General features: G+C 38.7%; 1 protein-coding gene across 8 annotated transcripts in view; it reads right to left on the reverse strand.

The window, feature by feature from the left end:
- Positions 1-24,494, reverse strand: part of DMD (dystrophin) — a 1,259,796-nt gene that overhangs the window by 1,070,935 nt on the left and 164,367 nt on the right. For 2 of the 8 annotated variants that reach the window (XM_082049443.1, XM_082049439.1), the window contains exon 1: positions 11,814-12,189. The exons of the other annotated variants lie outside the window; for them this stretch is intronic. In XM_082049443.1, coding sequence (XP_081905569.1) covers positions 11,814-11,856 — 43 coding nt within the window. In that variant the 5' untranslated portion in view covers positions 11,857-12,189. Of the gene's footprint in view, positions 1-11,813; positions 12,190-24,494 lie in introns of those variants that run through there. 8 annotated transcript variants of the gene reach the window in all.

Here is a 24,494-nt window from a genome sequence, read left to right on the forward strand (position 1 = left end):
AAAAAATAACTAGGTTTTTCTTATGATGGTTACAAATTCATAATCCCATCTGGGCCTCGGAATTTTGCACAGCATATTGGCAATTAATATCCAATTAATGTTTGTAGACCCATGACAATATTACATAACTACAAAGTAAACTGTTGACACATTCATTTCTATTTCAAATTGCATGCTGTGGACTACGCAGAATAGGGAGCAGATTGGAAAATCTTAGTATAATATATTCTGAACTAAGGTACAACAACTCCCCAGGAAAGTGTTCTCACAAAAAAACTCCACGAAAATTTTAAACAAAACAAAACAAAACAAAACAAAAAAAACCACAAAAAAACATCCTGGGATTTTTAATGCACAGAAAATACAGAATTGCATCATTTTAGACAAAAATAATCTCTGCTGTTTGTTATGAAAAGGCCTCAAGCAATTGCAGAGGGTTGTACTGTTGCTGTGTGAGAAAGAAATAATGGATGTTCAAAAGCAACTTCCCATGAATGGTCACAGCTATGGGTATAGCTGTAGTCCAAGAAATATGCTAAAGAGGATTCAAATTAGAATACAAAGGGTTACAATAAAATAAAATAGTGAGGATGCAAATTCATATGCTGCAAAGCTGAAATAGAATATAACTTTCATAGAAGTGGGATTAATTTAAGGAATCCTGGAAGCTCTGACACACAGAGTACATTTGCTTTCTGGCTCAAAAATATTCTCTGTCTTAATGAAGAGCTGTTATATTGAAGTACATCTTATAAGTTTCAAAATCAAGAGTCCTTAGGTTTCCAATAGGTTCCCAGCTGGGAGCCCTTCCCACTAGAATGGGACTGAATGACTTCTGATTAAAAGTCTACATTTCAAATATCTCACTTCAATCATCTGAAGCTTAATTTTTAAAAAATTCCAAGTAAAATAATGCCAAAGAGACTGACTTTGAGAAGATCATGTTATCAGGCAGACAGCATTAGGTGCTCTACAAATACATGTAGTTGCAGAATATGCTATTCAATAGTCTAAGAAGCAGCTAATTCTTTGTTTGCTGCATTTCAAAAAGTGAAACTACAATTAAAAATAGGGCTTATAACTTTGGTGGCATAAGCAAATACGGTCTACAAAAATAATTCAAATTTCTTATTTGTTTGTTGCTAGTCTAAAATAATTGGGAAGCATACTGAAGTTGTCATCATAACAGAAGATGATAATGAAAATTAGATAAGCCAGATAAGGAGAAAGATGCAACAAACAGAATTTATCTACATCTAAAGGATTACAATGGCAAAGTTAATGATGCTGCTTCTGTGAGAGAGACTGACTGTACACTGCATTCATTTGGAAGGCAACAAACATTCTACAGGACTTACTTTGATTTCTTTTTAAAATGAAAGATATCAGAACTAAAATCTCAGCATGCTTATACCTGTTTAAACTAAAGGTCTTTCAGGCTTTCTTATGAATTTCTGCATTCAGAGTAAATTGCCAATGAGTCTTCAACATAATAACCATGTTTTTAGAGAATATAGATTAAGTAATTTACAACACCACATGAGACACTTTGCTAACTTTTAATTTTAAAACAACTGTCAAAAATGCACTGATATTAATGCAGGTTTGGTGTTATGTATTTAATGGATTTTGAACTTGAGCAGACTTTAAACAAATAATGGACATTCTACACTAAATATTAATTTAATTAGATGGGCTTTACAGTAAAAGCATGCTCCGAAAAGCTAGAGAGTTCAAGTGAATACATCCTTACACACTAGCTCTAAAGTGATTTGCGACTAGTTTATCATGTGGGCACACAGGAAACTATGGACACTTCTGATGTTCGTGTGTGTGTGCCATGCAAAAAACTGGCATCAACAAAGACATGAGAGACCCCAAGTCTCTCTTTCCAACCACCTGCCACACTAATCAAAAGGCTGCTGGCAAACAAAAGCACTCAGAGAGCTGGTTGATGTCACCACGAGGTGACTATTGATTATTCAATAAAGGTCTTTGCAGTTGTGGAAGGTTCCTGAGGACTGGGAAGAATGAAAATGGCACTTATTTTCAAGAAGGGCACAAAGGAGGATCTGGATAACCTAGGAAGGTGATGAAGCAAATCTTGGAAACGTGCAAAACATCCTCGAAACTATTTCTCAGCATATGACTGACAAGAAGGTGATGGAGTAGTCAGCATGGGTTTACAAAGGGGAAATGATGCCTGACCAACCTGACAGCTTTTCATGAAGATGCTCAGTGACTGAGAGGGAGAGAAGTGGATGTTGTTTGTGCTGACTTTAGCAAGGCTTTCAGCATTGTCTCTCATAACTTTCCCATAAACAAACTGAAGTATGGACTAGGTAAGTGACCAGTGAGGTGTATTGAAAACTAGCAGAACTGCTGGGCTCAAAGGTTGGGACCAGTTGTACAAAGTTCAGCTGGAGATCTGACAGGACCCTCATGCAGTTCAACAATGTAAAGTGCAAAATTCTGCATGTAAGGAGGAACCACCCCATGAATCAATATATGCTGGGGACCAATCAGCTGGAAAACAGCTTTGCAAAAAAGGTCCTGCTGGACACCAAGTTTGGCATGAGCCAGAAATTTGCCCTTGCAGCAGAGAGGGCTAATGGTCTCCTGGGCTGCATTAAGCAGAAAGTAGCCAACAGGTCAAGGGAGGTGATCCTTCCACTCTGCTCAACCCTGGTCAGACAAATCTGGAGTGCTGAGTCCAGTGCTGAGCTCCCCAGTACAAGAGAAACGTAGACATACCGGAGCAAGTCCATCAAAGGGACACAAAGATGATTAAGTGATTGGATACCTTTTATATGAAGAAAGGCTGAGAGACCTGAGATTGCTCAGCCTGGAGCTGAGAAGGCTTAGGGGGATCTTATCAAGAACTACAAATCCTTGATGGGTGGGAATAGAGAAGACAGAGCCAGACTCTTCTCTCAGGTGCCCACTGACAGGACAAGAAACAACAGGCATAAATTGAAATACAGGGAATCCATAGGGACATCAGAAGAAAAATAAAACAATCACTGTGAGGATACTCTGATGCTGGAACAGGGTATCCACAGAGGTTGTGGAGTCTCCATCCTTGGAGATATTTAAAACTCAAATTGATGTTGCCCTGAGCAACCTGCTCTCTCTGACCCTGCTCTGAGCAGGGAATTAGAGTAGATGATCTCCAGGGGCACCCTCCAGATTCAGCTGGTCTGTGAGTCTATGAAATTTCATCAGTTTAAAGACTGAGCAACATTTTCTGGAAGCACTCCAAGACAGCCACAACACCTCTTAGGAACTTATATTTGGTCAATAAACCCTCCACAGACTGACTTATTGTACCAGGAAAAAAAATAAATAAATCTTTGGTTGCTATTTATAGCTAAGACATTTTTCCCTTTTTAAATAAGAATTTCCTAGATAAGAAGTGCGTGTGGCAGGCAGATTTAGGGAAAAAAATGGCGACATTTGGAACAAGTCCTTGTTCAAACCACATCCTCCCATCAGCTAAGGGGAAGATTGCTGGTCAAGTAAACTTTGTTTCACATTTGCCTGCAACATGTCAAGAGCAATATGAATCAATTCAGCAGTAGCAACAGCTGGGAAGACTTGGCAAAACAACTGTTAAATCAGCTTAAGTTAATATGCAAAAATTAGCAAGCCTTCTTGGAGGAGAAAAGGGCTTATATAAAATAGCTAAAGCAGTACAGCAATGGATGTGCATGACTGAGGGCAAAGGGAAAGTAGCAAAAGGACGAAAGAGAAAATACGAGAACTGACAACGGCATGGGTAGAAAGAGTTTGGGCTTCACAATTCAGCAGCTATTCCCTAAGAAAAACAGGCTTGCCCTTCCACAAAAAAAGGGTGAACATTCAGCTTATTCAGTTTGTTTTGAAACATAAAATGTTTCCAATTATGGTTTTTAGCTGTAACAGTTGAAAAAGCACTATTAAGTTAGCAACAGTGCTAAAAATAGCAGCAGTTCTGAATCAATTCTGAATAGACTTGCCTTGTTTTCGACAGGAAATAGAGATGGACTACATAATCCAACAGATTTCCTTTCCCAAAGCAAAAATGTCCCCCAATTTACATTCTCTAAAGCTTTATATCTATCAGGTAATCAGGTGAGAAATACCACTTCGCTGGTGATATATTTTACTTCTAATAGAGGAATCTGATACACTTCAGTACAAATTCCACTTATATGCTCTATAGAAAGATAGGGGAGTGATCAAAGCAACATATTTTAAACCTAGACTAGTATCACTAAGCCATCCTGTATGCAGGGACGTAGATTTCATGGAACTTAAAAGAACTAGAGGGAAAAAAAAAAAATCTGATTTGATTATTTCTTCTTGTTGTTTATAAAGATTTTGTTCTCATTAAGTATTACACATTCTACTGCTAGATAACTGGTTCTGAAATTCACCATTTATTTCACATCTTCATTTTCCTTCCTTGCTCTTGTTGGAGCTTTCGGAACTGATTTATTTAATTATTAGGAAGAAAAGAAGGGTCAGAATCAACCCTATAACATGCTTGTCCTTTACAGGCTACTATAAAAGGAATTGTTCTCACATTGGCGAGAAAACAAGAATTCCTTTTTGTGAAAAGTTACTTGGCTTCACCTTTTGGTTTCCATTCAACATCCGATGCAACTGAAACTTTCTCTGCTGTAAACAGAGAGTATAAGCAGAGCAAACACTTCAATCTGGATCCTCTGCATTTTTGGAGAGTGAATAACCATCAGCTGACCAAGCATTTATAAATGTGGCCTTAGAATTTGGTGTAAAAATGTACTGATTTCTATTTTCAGCACTGCTTGCAAGGCTTGGAAGGGTGGGGCAGGGAATTAGCTTAAAATATGTACTAAAACACATGATAAGAGAGACTTGACTGCAAATAAAGTTAAATGAATGAAAGAAATATTGTTGTTCACCTGAAATCTACTGAAAAGCATTAATTCATTTTGGTCTGCTAACAGTCTTCACTGAAAACAACAACAACAAAGAGTAAACCAAACTTGTTTAAATTAATAAAGCTGTACACATCATGTCCACAAATTCACCACCAGTTCATCAGAGGCTGGTACCTTCAGGGTTTCTTTTTCCCCTTGTTTTTTATAGGCAGTTTTAATCACCCCCTTTTAAGGTGGGCAGGATCACTGCCCCTGAGGTGGTCCCACTTGGGTCTCTCGGCAGCAAGGAGCACCTCCATCCTTTCCTCTTCCCCCCAGCCCCAAACAGGCATCCTCACGTTTCCTTTCCTACAAGTTGATCAGCTTAGGGATGGGTTAGACAGCCAGGAAGGGTTTGGGAGCTGGCTCGTAATTCCTAAGCCCAAGAATGTAACAGGATAGCTTTATGTCTAACAGCATTTTTCCCTGTATTGAAGAAATGGGCACACATCTTAGCTACTCCTGTCTTCAGCATCAGTCACTTGCATCAAAATGTGTCATGGGCTCCTATCCACTTATTTACTGCATCCATCATCCAGGAACTTCACAAGGTTCTCTTCAGCGCCTCCAACTATATAACGTTATTAACCTTTTAGGAAATACAATGTCTGCATTAATTTTCCACCACCTCAGCACTAGCTGGGAAGCTCTGAGCTTAGTTCAGAGAGAAATAATACATGAACAGTCCTTTCCAAATAAAAACTTTAACATGTATTTAAAACCAAAACAAAACACAAATTAGAGAGCAAGGTGAAGGGAACTATTGAAGGATTTGCATGTGACAAGAGCAGGAAGAGTGTTGGGAGGGAGAAGGACAGATGGACAGAGACCTCAGAGTTCTCTACAAATCTTTTGATATACACACCATCAGCAGAGTGCTAGCTGGGTCAAAGTAGCAATAAGTCTCACTGCAGAAATGTTTCTTATGAGAAGCTTGTACCTGGTTAGGACCAAGAAGGAAATCTTTCTCTCTCTCTCTTTTTTTCTTTATTTTCTTCCCTCCCTCCTCCCCTCCTACTCTTTTGGTTTTCCTCCCCCTCTCCTGCCACTGCATTCCATGACATTCACAAGAAAACATTTCTGCTTTGGTAACAGGCTGCAAGCCTCCAAGGACCAGCACTGCTTTCTGGGAGAGAAAACTGTTGCCTCACTCAGAATCCAATCAAAACCTGAATGTACCAAGTGAAAAATAAACCAAGGACATCATTATTCCATCTCATTGTGATTTGGCTTGCCTTCAAATCTCATACTCTGTATATCTGAAATAGCAGCAACGCCTACTTTAGTTGAGCCTTCCAACGCTTTAATCAAAGTATCTTTCAGAATAAAAAGGCAGAAATGTCAAATTCCAATCATCCTTTAAATTCCTTCAATTCCCTGTGCTACACAAATTAAAAGCCTTACCCGTGGATAATTTCTTCTGAAAACCAGCGTGCATGCATGCAGACGCTCAGCCACGTGGGCAGGTGCCAATTTTAGAACGTGGCAAGGACTGGTGGAGCGAGACAGGGAGGCTCCCTGTGGGCATCCCACACTCATGGGCATGCTCCTGCAGTCAGCGTAATTGATTTTTCACAAGTGATAAAAACATCCACACCCTATAAGAAATACAGGTTATCAGGAGTCCAGCAGGACAATGCCACATTTCTAATCCAGCGCAGTGTATATTAAGAACATCACATACGGGGTTTGCTGTTTTAACTGGGACACTGGAGGGCAGGAGACCCACAACTTTCTCAGAGTTTACTGATAGCCAGAGAAATAAAATGGTTACAACAAAAAGGCACAAATGGTTTGATTAGCTTAACTAAAACTCTCTCATACTGTGGTGCTCATAATCCTACTAGGTCTGCAGGGATTTTTCAAGATTTTTCAGCAAAGGCAAGGTAAGCAAAATATGATATTTTGGGTACCCATTTATGTCATCTCCACACATAGAAGAGTTTTAAGTTTTCTCATTTTTTTTCCTTTTTCTTATTTTTAAGCCTTCCCCGCCCCCTGCAAACCCTTGGGATACTTAGTAGGAAATACTGCAGAAAACAAAACCACCATTAGGACTAACCTACTACTGTAATGTATTCCATGAGGTAATTTTTACAACCAGATCTTTTTTATTATTAGAATGATGCTATTTTTTTTCTGCTGAAGATAATGATCCTTTAATATTGATTTAAGAAATACAGTAATTGTCATTATACCATCTTAACTGTTACCTTGTATCCAAAATTACAGGAACATAGGCTTTTGTTTGCATAATACTATTTCTTTATTCTTCATATGCTTGCAATACTTAGGAACTATATTTTGCCTTTAGGAAAAAGACTGTATGCAACTGATAAAAATATAATCATATGGGTACAGATTATTTAGAAAATACAGAATTACAGAGGGAAAGGATCAGGAAACATCCCAAATATTATCAGCCTCATGCTCTAAATAATACTCAAAGCTTAAAATAGGACTTGTGACAAGATCCAAGAAAGATTATGGCTTTCTTAAAATCCAACCTATCTGTCCTTCAAAACACATCATTAAAAATGTTCCAATTTGTTGCACATGTGGCATGTAACCTAGAAGCAAAAGCTCTGTGGTCTTTGCAGTGAGTAGTCCAAACCCAAACAAACGCCTCCTTTGCCCCATGTGTGTTTTCCCAGGAAGATGAAGAATCATGTTCCCTGATGCAGCCCAGCTCACAATCCATGCTGCAAAGCTACACTCTGCTGACCATTATTTCAGCTTTCCACAAAGCTCAGTCTTTGATAAGGAACAATTATTTAAAATTCCTAGTGCTGTTCTGCTTCCCCTGACAGCGATATGGTATTACCACAAGTGCATCCTCCTCAACAGCAACACAATGCTATAAAGTTCCGCTAAATTTATCGAGGAGTCTTTTTCCAGCAGTCAGCTATAACACAGTACAATGGTTATCCTCCTAAATGATGATTAAGCTTTAGGGTAACATTTAATTGAAAATGTACTGTGAAAATCAATAAGTCAGCCTTTTCAAATCAAGGCAGCTTGGTTCACAATCCCGTTCAATGTGATTTTGTCTAACAGTAATTCATGACAAAAATATATAAGCTTAATCCTGTACCCTCTGGCAATCATTTAAAAATACTTAACCCCTTGGACAATTCTGGGGCTCAAATAATTTCACAGTATTAGTAAAGGGTTAACCTTTTTCTACAAATATGGTACCTCTTCAGCTATAAATAACTCTGACTGACCAGTAACTATATTCAATTAGTAACATAATTAAACAATTTCCTCTGGAAAAATAAAAGAAAAAAAAAAAGAAGTGAGGGGTAAATTTTCACAGGATCACCAGTTTTGTATGCTACGTGCTGCCAGACAACTGTTCTCTATGGTTCCCTGCTCAATAACCATCCTGAAAAGAGCCCCAGAGAGCTGCGATAGCCATGGGCTGTCTGGTGACCAGGGGTGAGAGACCAGACACAAGGTAGGAGTGGACAGGATGAAGGACCTGCCTGCACAAGCTGGGGAGTGCCTTTACAAGTAGTTCTTCACATCCAAGATCCAAAGAAATTTGCTGCCATCCTCCTCCTATCTCACTGAGTTCTCGACGGCTGCAGCAAATCTGGCAGCTCAGCAGGAGCAGCTCTGGGCCTGCCAACGCAGCACTCCCCAGAAGGTGTGCGTGCACAATGAGACACTGGCACAGGTTACCCAGAGAGCTGGTAGATGCCCCATCCCTGGAGACATTCCAGGCCAGGCTGGATGGGGCTCTGAGCAACCTGATCTGGTTGAAGATGTCCCTGCTCATTGCAGGGGGGTTGGACTAGATGAGCTTTGAAGGTTCCTTCCAGACCAAACTATTCTATTATTCTATGATCAGCTGGGTTGTTTTGGAGGAGCTGCAGTGTGATCCTGGCACCCAGCACTTCCACAGAGAGTTTGTGCCCATTAGCCAAACCCAGACCGCATCTCCGAATTCAGCTTCCTCCCAAAGAGGTGCTGGGTGTGTGCTGTGGAATGCACACCAATACATGGCAATAAGCAGAGACATCTGGAAATTTGCTTCAGAAATGCACTTCTGACCTGAGCTAAAGCATGAACCTAGATGGACCCCTGCTACAGTAAACCCATGATAACTGGTAAGAGACACCTTGTGGCCATGAAATTTCAGGCAAGATTAGTTTATTTTCTGCACTGGCTCTGTTTTGATGATTAATTCTATTTTTGTCACTACTTTGTGCAAATCCAAGTGGAGAAAGAGGATGCCTTTGTGCAATTGCAAGCAGAATTTAGTTCCATGTCAGACTACGGATGCAGAAGGAGGATTATATCTGCTAGAAGAAGAAATACAGCATATGATATTGACTCCCCTAGGGAGGGTGGCTTCTGAGATAAAGTTCACAGTAATCTCATTTTAATTAAAACAAAATGAAATTTAGGATATCTCATTGCCCCACCACTTTATTATTTAGGTGTCATTGTCAAAGACTCTGCAGAAATCTAGGAAGAGACAGTCACTGCCCCAAGGAGCTTCCAGTCTAAGTCAGGCAGAAGTAAACACTGAATAGCTCATGAAAGAAAGTAAAGCCCTCAGTGGTGAATAAATATGTTTTCATAAAGGTCATTCTCGGTAGAAGTGAGAAGAGAACAGGGAAGGGAGAACCTGCCTTACTGCTGCAGCATGGGAGAAAGCAGAAGAGGGAAGAGGTAAATGCAGAGGTGCATGGAGGGCTGGAGAGGGATCTTTAAGAGATAAATGGTGGATTTAAAAAACAATGCAATGGCGTAAGCAACCGCTGTCACCATTAAGAGCAAAAAGTTTTCATCCAGAACAGAGAAAAAGGCAAAGCAACCACAGGTAACAAGTAGGAGAAGTGACATGTCCTGAATGAAGGCTGGGGATAAATTTGAGAGCATTATTTTGGACACAGTCACAAAGTGCAGATATGGATTTTTCCTTTTTTATTGAAATACAACTATAAAAAACCTTGACAATATTATACAAAATTATATCAAGAAAAATGCTGTGCCCTTTAAAAGAGTGAGGATACAGGTGAGAGAATCAATTGAGCTAAATAATTCCCAAGGAGTGCTAGGGCAGCTCCCTTTCATTTTAGGTATGAACATAGTTACGTGACATAATTTAGCAAGTGATTTAACGGCCCTTGTCATGAATGCTATTCATCTGCTAGATGCAACTCTGGTTTGTTATTCATATTTTTCAAAAGCTCTAAAGCAGCTATCTTTTTTCTTTCTTTCACCTGCTACATCTTCAGAGTGCAATTGTAACTTTTGCACTAAGCAGCAAAGATCTTTCCCCCTTACTTAGCAAGCACCTGCTCAGCTCTTGCAGCACTGTCTTCTCCTCAAGGCTGAGGGTGAGCAGTCAGGGCTGATAATACGACTATCTGGAAAGTGAGTATATAGAATAATAAAGACAATAAATCCTCCTTATTCCTCTGCAAAGAGGACTGGGGGAAAAGGTTGGGCACTATGTGGTTTGCTCTAGAGCATGCCAACTTCCTCTTGCCAACAAGGAGTAAAACCCCTTAAGAGAAACCCACAACATTTCTTCTTCCCAACCCCACCTCCAATATTTCCAGAATTGGATCAATCTTTCTCCTAATTATTTAATATATGATGATGATCTCATTATTCTACCCATTCTTGAACTGCCAGACTGTGTTCAGTAAGTAAAGGGACTGATCACTGCAGGACCTCTCCTAGTGGTACAAAACTGTCTGGAAAATTTATACCTGATTTAAGTTTTATTTACTGCACAAGAAAACCCAATTTGAGTTCATCTTAAAAAAATGGGAAAGCAAACTGTGGATTTAAGACCCCACCTGCACCCTAGAATTTTCCATTTTAAGCTTCTTTCCTGTCAAATGTAACAAAATCTAACATTATTTTCAGGAATTTTCATCAGAAGCTAGTGATCATACAATCCATTATATGTTATGGGGGAAATGATAGTGTGCATGTATTCCCTTGGCTGTTATGATTATTAAAATAGAGAAAACCAGGAATTCTACTATTTTACAGACACAAGATTAAGCCAAAAATGGAAGAGACAAAACAGGTTATAAAACAAGGGCGGGGACTATAGATTAATTCTGGACAACAATGACACTCTTTTTTCTCCCCAGCATAATCTGTTTTGGGAGCCTGGGTGGAGGAGGAAGAATGAAGATGATCTGGGAGCATGGTAGATGGATTTTAATACTCTGTCATTCTTTCATTCTTGGCTCTCTTCAGTCTCTGACTCTTGGCATCCTCTGTTTTTCTTCTCATTGCACAGAAACGATAGCTTTAAATTAACAAACAAGAGCAAGTCTGGAAAACATGCCTGTTCTTTTCTGGGAAGCACATGGGAGAGCCCAGCTGCTGCTCACTCTGAGCAAAAATGACACCCCCTCATTCGGTTGTTACCAGACAGTTCAGAGGCCAGAGCAGAGCTCTCTTACCGCCCAGGTTAATATTAGGCAGCGAAAGTGCATACGCCATTAAAGTTCAAAGCAACTGATTAATCCTTTGATGTGCTGCCAAATTAATATAACAACGAAAGTGGTTTTGTTTTGTTTTTTTTCCAGATATATTGGTCTGTCTTCTCAATTCTTTCTTTTTTAAAAACTCAGGAAGAAATGGTTTCTTTTTATTCAGTGGAGAACTGGGTACCGTTTCTGGAGTATTTATTTTATATATAATGTACAGGATATTACGCCCTAACAGAGGCAAAAAAAATCTCTTTATTTAACCCCCCGGTGCTCTCCTTCTTTAGACTTTGAAAGTAAACACTTTAAAATGCATGCTGTTAGTGGGCTGCGTAGCACTACGCTGGTCTGTCAAAGTGAAAACTGTGATAAATTATGTCAGTCTGTTCATACTTACAATCATCTTCCACTTCCTCATACCAAAGCATGTGAGCAGACATGAAATCTCTCCACAAACAAAAAAAAAGGAGGAAAAAGAAGACAACAGCAAAATATCTCTTGGCAAAGTATATTCCAACTTTGCTGCTCCAGTAGCTTCTGACGAATTAGGCTTGTCCCTGCAGAAGGACAGATGTGTCCCCGCACAAACCTCCGCAGCTCTGTGGAGGAGGGTGCAGAGAGCACCCGGTGGGATGCAGCTGCGGGCTGGCTGCCGGCAGGGTCTGCGTCCCGGGCGAGGAGAGGACGGGATCCTCACTTCCACCCGGCCGGCATGGTAACTAATGCCAGTGCTCTTTGGAGGCCCCTAAATGTTTCAAATTCCAGGACTTGCGCAGAAGCAATGCTCTGTGCTTCCCTCAAAACAAAGTTGGTTTCCCATAATAGGACAGCCCATGCACTTGACATATAAGGCTCTGCTTCCAGGGTGGCATGTGCAATGGATTTAAATTATGTATTACAGCTTCCCAAAGAACATTTAGCGTTACAGAGTGGGATGAATATGTTTGCTGCTCCCTTTGTGTGGTTCCTCCAAGACCTCTATGAACCAGATTGTCCCCTTCCCCAGCAAATGACCTCCAGCCCATCCCCAGACAGGATCCTCCCCTTTTCGGAGAGGAGTGGTAACCCTCCTGTATTTGGCTGTTGTGTCACAGATGAGACTTTGGGGATTGTAACTTCTCTTCCAAGCAGGGGAAAAAAAAATAAACAAACCCAAAAATAGTGCTGTGCCAAACTAAGTGTGTAAATACTAACACAGATTGTGACAAGTCAGTAGCTATTTTAAAAAAAAAAAAAAAGCTATTGACTTACAATTGACCTTTCCACTCCCAACAAAACCATGCAGTACTGCTGCTATACACAGATCAGAAACACGCCCCAGAAGAAGCAGAGGCAGGACCGTACACAAGCTGCATGTTCCTGCCCCTTCCTAATGGCAGGAACATCCCTTTACTCCCAAATCCCAAAAGCTGATGGTCCCAAACATGTGGGACCTGGACTTATGCTCTTCCCCTGCATTCATTCCCAGGTCTCCTTAGTTTATGTGGGAAAGAAAAGCAGACATTCACACAATACCTGGGAAATGGACTGTGGCACTCTCCACTCAAACCCAGATTTTTATAAGGTTGCTTTCTACAGTATATACTTTGTATATATAAGGGTCATACATGACCTTTAGAGACAGGCCACAAAGAATCATGGTATTAATTCATGGCTTCATTTGAAAAGTAATTTCAAAAAAACTCACTCTTACACTGTTCATTATTGTTTTAAATCTAACCCTAAAAGTCTGAAAAATGCTATTTTTCAGTTTTAAAGGTTAAAGTGTCTAGTCATAGTGACTACAAGTTTATAAGTAAATTTCATCATTATACAGAAAAATAAACACAAAAATGAAGTGCATAATATACCCGTACAGCCACTGGCATTTTCTACATCGATAGTCAAATTAATACCCCGGAGGAACCTGGATGTACAGTACACGCCAACTGACTCCTAAGGATTAATTTGCAGCCCACAGGAACTGCAAGTCATGAACTGATGTAGAAAATAATCTGAAGCAGAGCAGAGCACACTGTGACAGCAGCAGCATTTTGATTATTTGAGGGAGAAGGAGACTGAGCAAACTCAGGAAAGGAACTGCTTATTGTGCAAAAGTTTTGTTTTAAAATATTTAAGGTCACCCTTGATAGCACATGCTGTCAATAACTGAGGCCCAGTAATGTACTTACAGAATACAAGTGAAAGTTATCTGGAAGGTAGATGTCTAGTGCTGGAACTGTGATCCTCCTGGCTTCTATTCATTTCAAGGTGACTTAAACTTTTTCTTCAAAACTTTCCAAGTGCCTAAATATCTGTTTATGAATATGACCAGAGGGCCTTTATCTTGACAGAGCTCTGCAGTCTGTTTTACACCTAACTCCAGTCATAATCCACAACATTCATGTGGCTTATTCATCCTCCCTGACTATGTCTTTGAGACCACCAGAGCATACCCAGATCTGGCTCTGCAAGAAATGCAATGCTGCTCAATATGTTCTTCTAAAACATGGCTCAGAGAAGTGTCTGGGGGTAATATTTACAAGGGCTTACAAATTTAACAGTCTTCCAGATGCAGGAAATCCAGATTTGCTTGCCCTCTTCTTTCTGGGGGAGTTCAAAACTCCTGTTCTAAAGAGAGCTGTTGGTCCATTCACAAGAGTGCAGAAACCTTCAGCCTAGAAACATTTTCCCTTCCTCCTACTCAAACTCCTCCAGTCAAATGGGAAAAAGGTCGAGATTTGTTGCATCACAGAGAGAACTGTAAGAAGTGAGTGTTCAAAACTACTGTGTTTTTTGGTTGGTTTTGGATTTTTAGGTTGGTTTGTTTGTTTGTTTTGGGGTTGCAAAGAAAATTGAGAGGCTCTTAAAAATCAAATACTATTTTCAGCAGTTATGAATGCTGTAATTGTGTAACACTGAGAAATATCAGCTCTACTGAAAAGAGGTTTCATGTGCATCTGTCAGTCTCTACCGGCCAGCATGGTGTACATTTATATTCCATGTATAACCTGGAAGAGGTTTATCATTTTGACACATTACATTTCCCTGTTTATAGAATTTTTTTTTTGTCTGAACCAGCATTAAAAGCTCTGGTTCTCTTCAACAACAGAGAGCAAGTCACAGCCTCAGTGCAAAATCTATGTCGAGTAATTAATGTAACACCTAAGAAATGCTGGTAGTCAGAGGCCACCTGCCTCACTTTTCCTTCTAGATAATGTGTATAGCATGCTCCGACTCACACCAGCACTGCTTGCTGCTCTGAGACAACAGTGTCTGTGTTACAAGAGGGGAAAGGAGCAAGCTTCAAAGTCACAGAGAGGCTGGAAACTGTAGAAAATGTGGAACAATAAAAATATATATTTTTTTGAATGATTGCTGGCAGTCCTGTTTTAATGTTGCCTTACTATTTCACAATTAGTAATGGGTTAAACGAAAGAAAATTTTCTTCTTTACAGTAACGGTTAGAGTGATTTTCAGCCACCCATTAACAAACACTTTATACAGGGGTTGTTTATTTTCCTGCTTGAGAAGTTCTTTCAAAATCTGACTATTGATAAAGTTGAAAATACATCCTTTCTAATAATAAGAGCGTGACAGCAATACAGAGTTGGAGAAAATGCCGAAGAGGTCAGCAGCAATCTGAAAACAGGGCCCAACAATAAACTGCCTGTTCAGGGACCATTTAGGAGACTGGGTTCAGCATACGTCAGTATGACCTTAGAAAAGAAATGGATTTCTACATCCAAATTCGACAGTCAAGCTTTTTGTCTCAGCAAGCTAAACCAGAGGGAGGTTAGGAGTTGAAGATAATGGTCAAACCTTAGACTGGACATGGGAACCAAGTTCTCAGGTCTCTAACTCTTCCTTTTCTATAGCACATTAAAGGGCTACATAGAAATACAGAGAGTGTTGGGGCAGGGGGTGGCAGGAGGAAAAGCCACAATTGGAAAATTACGTTTTTGAAAGAGAAAAGAAATAATACAGTAGCCAGAATAATTTACACAAGAGGAGAGGTCCCCAAATCAAAAGAGAATTTTATATTAACAAGCTCCACAGAGCAACAAATCTTCCATCTCACTGTAATTTACTATGATAAGAACACCAAACAAATACCCAACAAAATAAAGTACAACATATTGCCATGTATATCATCTAACACAGCATCTCCTTTCCTCTTAACAGATAAAACAAGAAAATAACAAATAGGTAGCATGCCACAGAACTGATTTACAAATCTCTTATGACTTTTTAAACATCCCAGTGGCACATGTTGTTTGCCAATACACGTCAACATCAGGCAGAGCGCTTACAGCATAAACCTAAGACAGATGATATTTTGATCATAAATTCAGAAAACATTTCAACCTTTATTCCACCCTGTTTTTAACTCCCTGCCAATGCTGACCTAAAAGAAATAAAGGCAATCCAAGCCTGTCGCTCAGTTCAACCACTCACTAGGCTCATAACAAGATGTCTCTGTGCTCTTGCCAGTATTTGCAAATCTATCACATCTATCTGTGTGGGAAGAAGTGCTGAGCTCTAGGGAATCTGGGACTGATGTGAGCAGAGAACTGGGATGGTAATCTTTTAAGCACTAATGCGCAGCGTGGGGTTTTGCCCTGGTGGTATATTGCCTCTGAGTCTTTTTATTACTCACTTCCTGTTATGGAAAACAAACAAACAAACAAATAAAAAGCACAAGCAAACAAAAAACCCAAACCAAAACCAACCAAACAAAACCCCTACTTTCATGTCAGCAACAAATGAAAAACAAATCTTCAACAGCTTTATCACAACAGAAGTAAACAGACAGCTTCTGATTCTCCTCTGAAGTCAGCAAGAAAAAAAAAGATAAAAAAGGAAAATCTTTTGAGTGTGAGCCATTGAAGAACTTATTTCTTTTGTTTCTTAGCCTATTTTTACTTCAAAAAGGAATATGTTGTAGATATTTTAGAACAGGTTGCAAGGCTTTTGGTTGTTTGGTTGGTTTTGGGATTGTGGTGGTGTTTTTTTCTCCCTGTATTTGATCTGCAGACTGAAAAGTAGCAGACAAAAAAAAAAAAATCTGTTTGCTCTAAATTCTGAAGGAAGTAGCAGGTTCTAGCATCCAGAGTGGAAGATATAAATATAAGTTTCTAGTCAGAAAATTAGCAGTCAATATAATGACTAATGCAAAGCCCTCACATATGCAAGTGGCTGTTTAAAAAAAAAAAAAAAAATCCAGTTTCCATTCAATGTATTTCTATATCAGGAAACACTTCTGTATGAAAACATGCTCTAGAATATGAACAAACATATGACTTGGTTACTATGTTTGTGCTCTCTCCTATCTCTTTTATGCCATAGTCACTGTGGAATGCGGGTTACTCTTTTTTGGAGTGTATCTAGCACAAAGAAGGTCTGGACTCGTTTCTTACTGCAGGGTATTTCAAAAAGATGGACCCATTTTGAAATGACTATATCTTTGAAATTGGGTCCATCTTTTTGAGACACCCTGTAGTTCAACATAACAAGTAACACTCAGAACACAAACAGTAATCACTATCCATTTTGGAAAGCTTCAGCTACAGAACAAACAGTCCTTTTTATCTGGGGAACTCTCTTTGGGCTGAGGTCCCAAGCAGATTTATGAGGGAAGTATTTGCTGCCTCTGTTTCTCATATGCATAATATTTGTGCTCTGCAGATCTTTATTCTCAAACCCTGTCAATCCTCCAACCTCAGAAGCTTTCACCTCAGTAGAAATGAAATCAATCTTAACTGGAGTCAGCTGGACTAGACTACTCAGAAGATATACCAAGTCATCAAAAGGAAAGTGTAAGAAAGGAGAGCAAATTATATAAAAAGTAATATTAAGAGTACAAAAAAGAGAAGAGGAAGAAGATTTTAATTACTGATATATATATGGTAGGAGTCCAAGTAATAAAGAAGAATTAGAATTACTCATTTATGCCTATAAAATATCTGGTCTTAATCTCTCCAGAGAGTCTCAGTGACCAGAAGGGAGAATATCTTATTAACTAATATTGCTTTCTCTAGATTTAAGCATGCAACTTGGTCCAATCACCCTAATCATCCCACATAAACTACAGAGAGGATCCTCCTCCAGAGGGTGTATGAGTATCTAAAATAGGCTTCTGCTTCAAACTGTCCTTGGGGGAAGGTGTGCCTGGCTCTGGCTTTTTCTTTTCTTGGCCCATCCTTGGTTGCATGTCCAGGCCACAAAAGGATGAGGTCAGACTGTTCCTCTTCTCCCCATCTTGTCAGCATCCACAGGAAGAAAATCTGAGCACACGAACCAGCAGTGAGACACAGCATGTCACATCAGGTCCTCCAATTCAACAGAAAGCCGTTTGGTGTGTTTAGGTTCTCAGGGTGACTCCAAACCTTTACCTAATTCTGAAAGCCACTGCAACTCACCAAAGGGAAGTCTGTATTCAATATCACCATCAACATGACAGAGAAACTTATCCCAGACCTCACAATGAGTGGTTGCATAAATGCAACTAATAACTTGATTACTTGCATCGCATGTAAATAGTGAAATACTAACCAATTTTTATGCACACAAGCACATTCACATGCATGTATGTCACTGAGAGACTGGGTACATGCACAAGGAAGTGCTGGAGGTGGTAATGTAGGCATGTGCATATCTGCACATCTTTTAAGAGGACCCAATTTCACAAGGTTGAAACAAGCCCTCATCAGTAAGGAGAAAGAAGTTAAATAGAGAAACTTGAATGATAATTGGAAAATGTTTGAAAACATTGTTTAGGCGCTTACATGTCATTACTAAGAAAAGAAGTTTCTCTGGGTAAAAACAAACACTCCCAACAAAAACAAATTTAGTCAAGAAGAGAAGTAGGTATTTAAAAAACAAAAGCAAATACAATACATAAGGAGCAGAGGAAAAAATGCCAAGCTGATTGCAAAGAATATCAATAAGGAGCTAAGAGGTAATTGTGAATCAGAGTCAACAATCCATACATATGAGACAGAGAATTCACCTAGGTCTGCAGGCAACTTCTATCAGCTCTGTCAAAGACAACTCAAGGTCATTTTGCATAGCAAGTGTGTTAGCTGCTAACGTAAACACAGATTTCTTTGGGGAAACACAACTCAAGGATCTATGCAGTATCCCAGTCGCTCCATCATGTACCCCCTTAGCTTTACTCTGCCTCAGTCAATGTTTCAGTTGTGTCCAGTTTTGACATAACACCTTATGAAAGCCACAGATAAATTGGAGAGCACTTAGCATAACAAATATCCTACCAGGCAGTCTTTGCTGTAAAGAAAGACTGAGGAAATGTCAAATGTTTAGTTTGGAAAGGCAAAGGACTACATAGCTGCTGCCTTTCGGCATCTGAAGATGACAACACTCTATTTTTCACATATGCTGAGAGAGACAGAATTTGGGTAAAGTCAAGTTAGATTTGATATTAAGAGAAAATTGTAAGAGTACCAAGCTGCTTACATATATGAAAACATAAAACACGGAGGTATTCAAATCGTTTGAAGTGTAGTCTTGTAAGGTAAATTTAACAAATTCTTTCAAAGGTAAATAAATGTATTTGTTAGGTCTCAACCCTTGCAGTAGAAGAAATCTAGTGCCTTTCACCTCCATATTTCTGTAACCCTCTGAAACAAGAATTACAGGTTAGTTAATATGACCAGTCACATGCAGTTCAGGTTTGTATTCCTCTCATAAGCCAAATTAATTGTGTTGTGAAAGGAGAACAGCCCAATGGATACAGGAATACACTGAAAATCTGGAAACCTAAATTCAATTAGCAGGTTCTGCCAGTCACTCATCATTCAACTTCTGGTTGTTTTCTTGTTGTTGTTGTTGTGTAGGGGTTTGTGGTTTTGTTGTTTGTTTTGTTTTTTTTCCTCACGTAGACAACAAACACAAGCTAAACAAGTGCTAAACACTAGCATGATTAATTATTGATTAAGATATGTGACAAACTGCTTAAAGCACAGAACTATTAAGGGTCTGTGTTTTAATCACGTTCATTTCACCTTAAGTCTCCCTGGATGACAATTGCTCAAAGCCTTAGTTACAGTGGCAAAAGACTGTCACATTAAATCTGTGAAGACTGGGTTATTATGACAGCAAATTATGATGACAAAATTCTGTTAGTTCAAGTCTAATGAGACATTACTGCACACACTAGGATGAATGTTAAATTATTTCTGTGCGGGTCTATATGCAGGTTAGTACATCAAGATGATGGCAAAATGAGGTTAATGCAAGTCTGCAGAGCTGACATTACGAATGTCAAGATGATTGCAAAATGATGCTGCTGCAAGAGAACTATGATTAAAAAATAGGAAGCTAAACACAAAAATGTGTTACGGAATGTAAAAATAAACCCGTAGAAAACTTTACTTAAAGCAAAAGGCAGACTGGATGCCACTAGTGCTGCAAACCAATTCCTTGCCAGGCTGGTCAATGCTTATCAGGAGAGCACAAATCCAGGATGAGACTGCCTTACAAGTAACTGCCTACAAATTCTTACTAACAGTATCACTTGGATTTTTTTTTTTCCACTAAAAAGGAGGTAATTGATTGTAGAACTATAAGTAACTTTTCGAAAAAGTGTTCAAGATTATTGTCTTATGATACAATCTGATTCGATTGGGAAATTCCTTCCTAAATTTAATCATATAGATGTTTTTCTCTCTTGTGTTCTGGCAGGGTTAGAAGCACATGTCTAAAAAACAAATTATCCATTTGGCCCAAAAGAAATTAGTCCAGGTCAATTCAAATACATAGAATCTACAGCATTATAAGAATAAGGAGATTATATATTTAATATGCAGAGTGCTCATAATATTTTAATGTGATTAGATCAGTAACACCAAAGATCTGCTAGTATATTTCCTTAGTGCAATGTTTAATTAGTAATTCTCACACATCACCAAAACAAAAACAAACCAAAAAACCACATTAATTCAAAACCTGAAAATAAGTTTTTTTTTTTTTCTGCATTTAAAGTCCTTCCTTCTTCCTGCCATCTTTCTATCTACTGCTAAATACAAGAGGTGCACTTCATTTCCAGTTTGACAACAGCAGGTAATTGATATCATGAAGACTGACATATCTGTCTGTCTGTCTAGCTAGCTATCTGTAATGTTTTCCATACAAGTAGAGGAGGTGCTGTATCTTCTTATCCAGTATGTGATACTCAATTCCTGACAAATTACACTGCTGAACTAAAGTGCTTTGGTTAAATAACAGGCTTTGTCAAGGAGTTTAGTTAGAACCTGACCTTTAAGTGGAAAGCATACACAACTTTCTTCCATATGTAGAGAAGAAAATGAAAACAATATTTCTCTTGCAAATTTATTAGTTTTTATTGGAAAAGTTACCCATCCTATTCAGCAAAACAACAGAATGAAAAACTCTCACTAATTAATTACTAAATAAATCTTAAAAATGTAACTTATTTCAGAGATAAGTACAGAGTGGCTTGTGCATTTTTCAGGATTTTCAAAATAGCTCCATGGCTAGTAAATTAGTAGTCAGAGTACAGGAAAGGAGATCAAAATGATGGTTTCAGTACTCCAAGTCACCTACAGACTGAAATTAGTAGGAGTCATTATCACTGCATAAATTACATTAATATTCACGTAGCTTTTGTGGAGACATGCATACATACCACTTGAAGGCATGCATTTTTTAGAAGACTGGGAAATCAGTACAGCCAGCTACTCACTAATTTGTCTAGTTGCAGTGGATCTGCACAACTTCAGCTACCTGTGAATCTGACCCGAACATAGGAAAGAAAACACAGACTGAAAGTGATAAGGGAAGAACCATACAGTGCACCTTCACGCTGCCTGATGGTTTTAATCATACTAAATATATTCCAGAGAATTTATACATTCTGATGGCAATGAGATGTGTAAAATTCAATGAATTCAGTGATGTTCGCTAAAACAGAAAAAGATCAGACAATCGGTAAATTTACTTAACAATTTTTTTTAATCATTAATGATAAACAACAGCAATCAAATGTAATTTATTTATTATTTTGACACAGAAAAGGTCCAACTAAAGAGTTTTGAAACCTAAAAAGTCTATTCTCCAAGGAATTATTTCAAATCTTAATTGTTTTAAAACATTTAATTTCATTAGTGCACCTTAAATTACAGGTTCATTGGGCTTTTTTTGAGCATGTTAGTTGCTTATGTGGTATGTATACAAATGCTTATGTGATTAGACCTGAGGGCTGATGAAAGTCCAAAGGGATTGTGTGCTGCATGTTAAAACCTGCTTCCTCTAAAAACATTTCATGTAAGTTTAAAAATGTAATTTAGATCAGAACTGGGGCAACTTTATTATTAATATGGAAAACAGAAATACTTGCCAGTCTTTTCTGCTATAGATCCTCTTACATTCAGCCCAGGTTCCTACTTTCATATGAGCAAAATGTACTTCAAACTAAATCATGGATTATGCATGTTATGTAAGTAAAACTAGTTCGTGTATTAACATTGGAGAAAGCTGGCTAAATTTTAAATTCTCTAAAATTAATCAATCCATGGAAGATAGAGTAGCATGTCCCACATGGAAGACAGCAGTAGCACAGGTATTTAGAGAGCAAAGGATTGGTTACAATCTCTGCAGACTTTATATGAGAGCTGCAGCTGCCTGAACTTAATTTATCTAATACTGGTTTAGGTGCTTCATGGTAATTTGCCTGGCCTATTTATTTATCCTGAAAGGCACAAGTCTCCCATAGACACTAGCTGAGAATCACCAGTCCAAGTCAGTAGTTTCAGCCACTGTCAAGCATATTTTAAATGGCATGTGTTTAAACACGTGATTTATTCTGTATCAGTGCAGCACAAGTAATGATTTTTTTTTTCCTTTTTAAAAACAAGAAAACAAACAAAACAAAATAAAGAGTTCAAAGTACTCTGTCACTCGGCAATCATTCCAATGACTTTTTTCCTAGTTTGATAAATATACCCATATTGATCTTCTCATAAGGATATTCTTCACTTAAACATAGATGCATCAAAGTCTACCAAGGCTACAAATATAACTGAAAGAAATATTTTTTAATGTAAAACATACAACTAGACTTGAAATGGCTTTATGATATTTCAAGTACAAAATGCATTCAAAACCACAATAAGTATTTCAGCTACTGTGTAAAACTGTTTCAATATCAGCTAGATGAAAGGTGTCAAATGCAATGCCCATTTAAAAACAAACAAACAAAAAACTCTTCTGGAACTAAAAACCAGTATGCCTGATCACGATACAAGTCTAATTTTCAGAAATTACAGTAAGAATAGAATTAACAGATATATATATGAAGTAGCAGAGAAACTGATTTTACAGAGGGAAACCACACTTCATGTATCTGGAAGGGTTCTTTGAAGGAGTCAGTGAGCACACAGTCAAGAGAAACCTAGCTTATACAATTAAAAGAATTTTCAATACTGTTTCTCATTAAAGACCTGAAAGAAACAAAGATGTAATGAGCCAAGAGATTCACTTTCACGAACAAACAAGTTGTTAAAAGACAAAAGGGGAAAAAAAAAATGCCAAAAGCATTCATCGTTCTCAAAGGCATGTGTCACCAGACAAGTTTCACAGAGATAACTGCCAGGGCTGGTCAACATATAAGGTACATTTATATCATTACATGAGTCTAGAAAAAAAGAAGGCAACTTTCAAGTTTCCTAATAGTGCTAAGGTATTCAGGGAAATAAAAATGAAAGTTGGCTGCAGAGAGATGCAGAAGAGTCTCAGAGTGTCAACGAGGCGATAAAAAAGACAGATGAAATTCAATATCAAGAATATGTGGAGAAAAAGAAATCTCAACTTTACGTACTCAGCACGGGCTCTGAACTAGTTATTACCACTCAGGAAAGAGATCTTGGAGTTATAAAAGGTCTATGAAAATATCAACTCCATCTTAGAAGCTGTCAAAAAGCAAATCAAATGCTGGCCATTACTATGACAGAAATAGAGTGCACCATACTAAATATCATTATGGTATTATTTAAAGGCTTCAGATGTTCATACTTTGAATACTGTGTGCTGTTCTACTTCTCCTGTCACTAAAAAGATACAGCAGAAAAAGTAAGGACAACAGAAATGATTGAAAGCTGGGGAGAAATGGCTTCCATATAAAGAATGACTAAAGAAGAGTCTTCAAGGTAAGGTGAATGTGAATGGGGATGGAAGTTAGGTCCTCTGAGCGTGACAAGGAAGAAGAGATTGCCCAGGGGATGCATATAACCAAGCAAGGAGCACAGCATTACAAAAAACAACGTGTCGAGGGACTAATCATCTCAACTGTGCCAGAGAGGGGCTGAGGCCCAAATAGGAAGATACAAGTCCAGAAAGAGGTCCTGGCATCATTGCTGGCAGTTCTCCAAAATCAGTGTTTCAATGTGCAGAGTGGACAAAAAGAGCTGATCCGATGCTGGTCACCCTCTGTGCTGCGAACAAACCAGTGTTTGTTTGCCTGTGGGGTGTCCATACCCAAAAGGCTGTATGCAGTTCTGGTCTCCAGGACGATGCAGTGGACTTAGAGAAGAGCAACGGGAAACAAGAAAGGGATGGAGCTGCTGTCTTACAAGCAGATAGTCAAAGAGCTGAGATGCTTCATTGTGTAGAGAACACTCGGGAGATAGGACTGAGGCTTGAAAAGCGTGAAGGGGGTGAACAAGTTGCATAAGGAAGTTATTTACCAAATCTTGCAACACACCAACTAGGGGTATGTAATGCCCAATTTGTTTAAAAGACAATAAGAAAGTATTTCTTCAGCCAGTGGCCCATCAGCTTCTGGATCCTGCTACCCAAGGAGGTTATGGAGGCAGATGTTTATCAGCTGGTTTTAAACAGGCTTAGATAAATTCATGGACAACGGGTCTATAAACAGATACTAAAAGGAACAGGACCAGAATGTAACCTCTAGCATTGTTAATACAGTAATTGCAGATTCTGGGGTAAGATGAGAAAACAGACCTCAGAAAGTGGCCAGGCTCATGTGCTCTCTCTAACATCTCCCGTTGCCATGTGCTGGAGAAATAATCCTGGGCTTCATGAACCGTTGGTCTGACCC

Source organism: Streptopelia decaocto, assembly GCF_964273445.1.
Source record: "Streptopelia decaocto genome assembly, chromosome: 1".
In the NCBI taxonomy this organism is placed as follows: Eukaryota; Metazoa; Chordata; class Aves; order Columbiformes; family Columbidae; genus Streptopelia; species Streptopelia decaocto.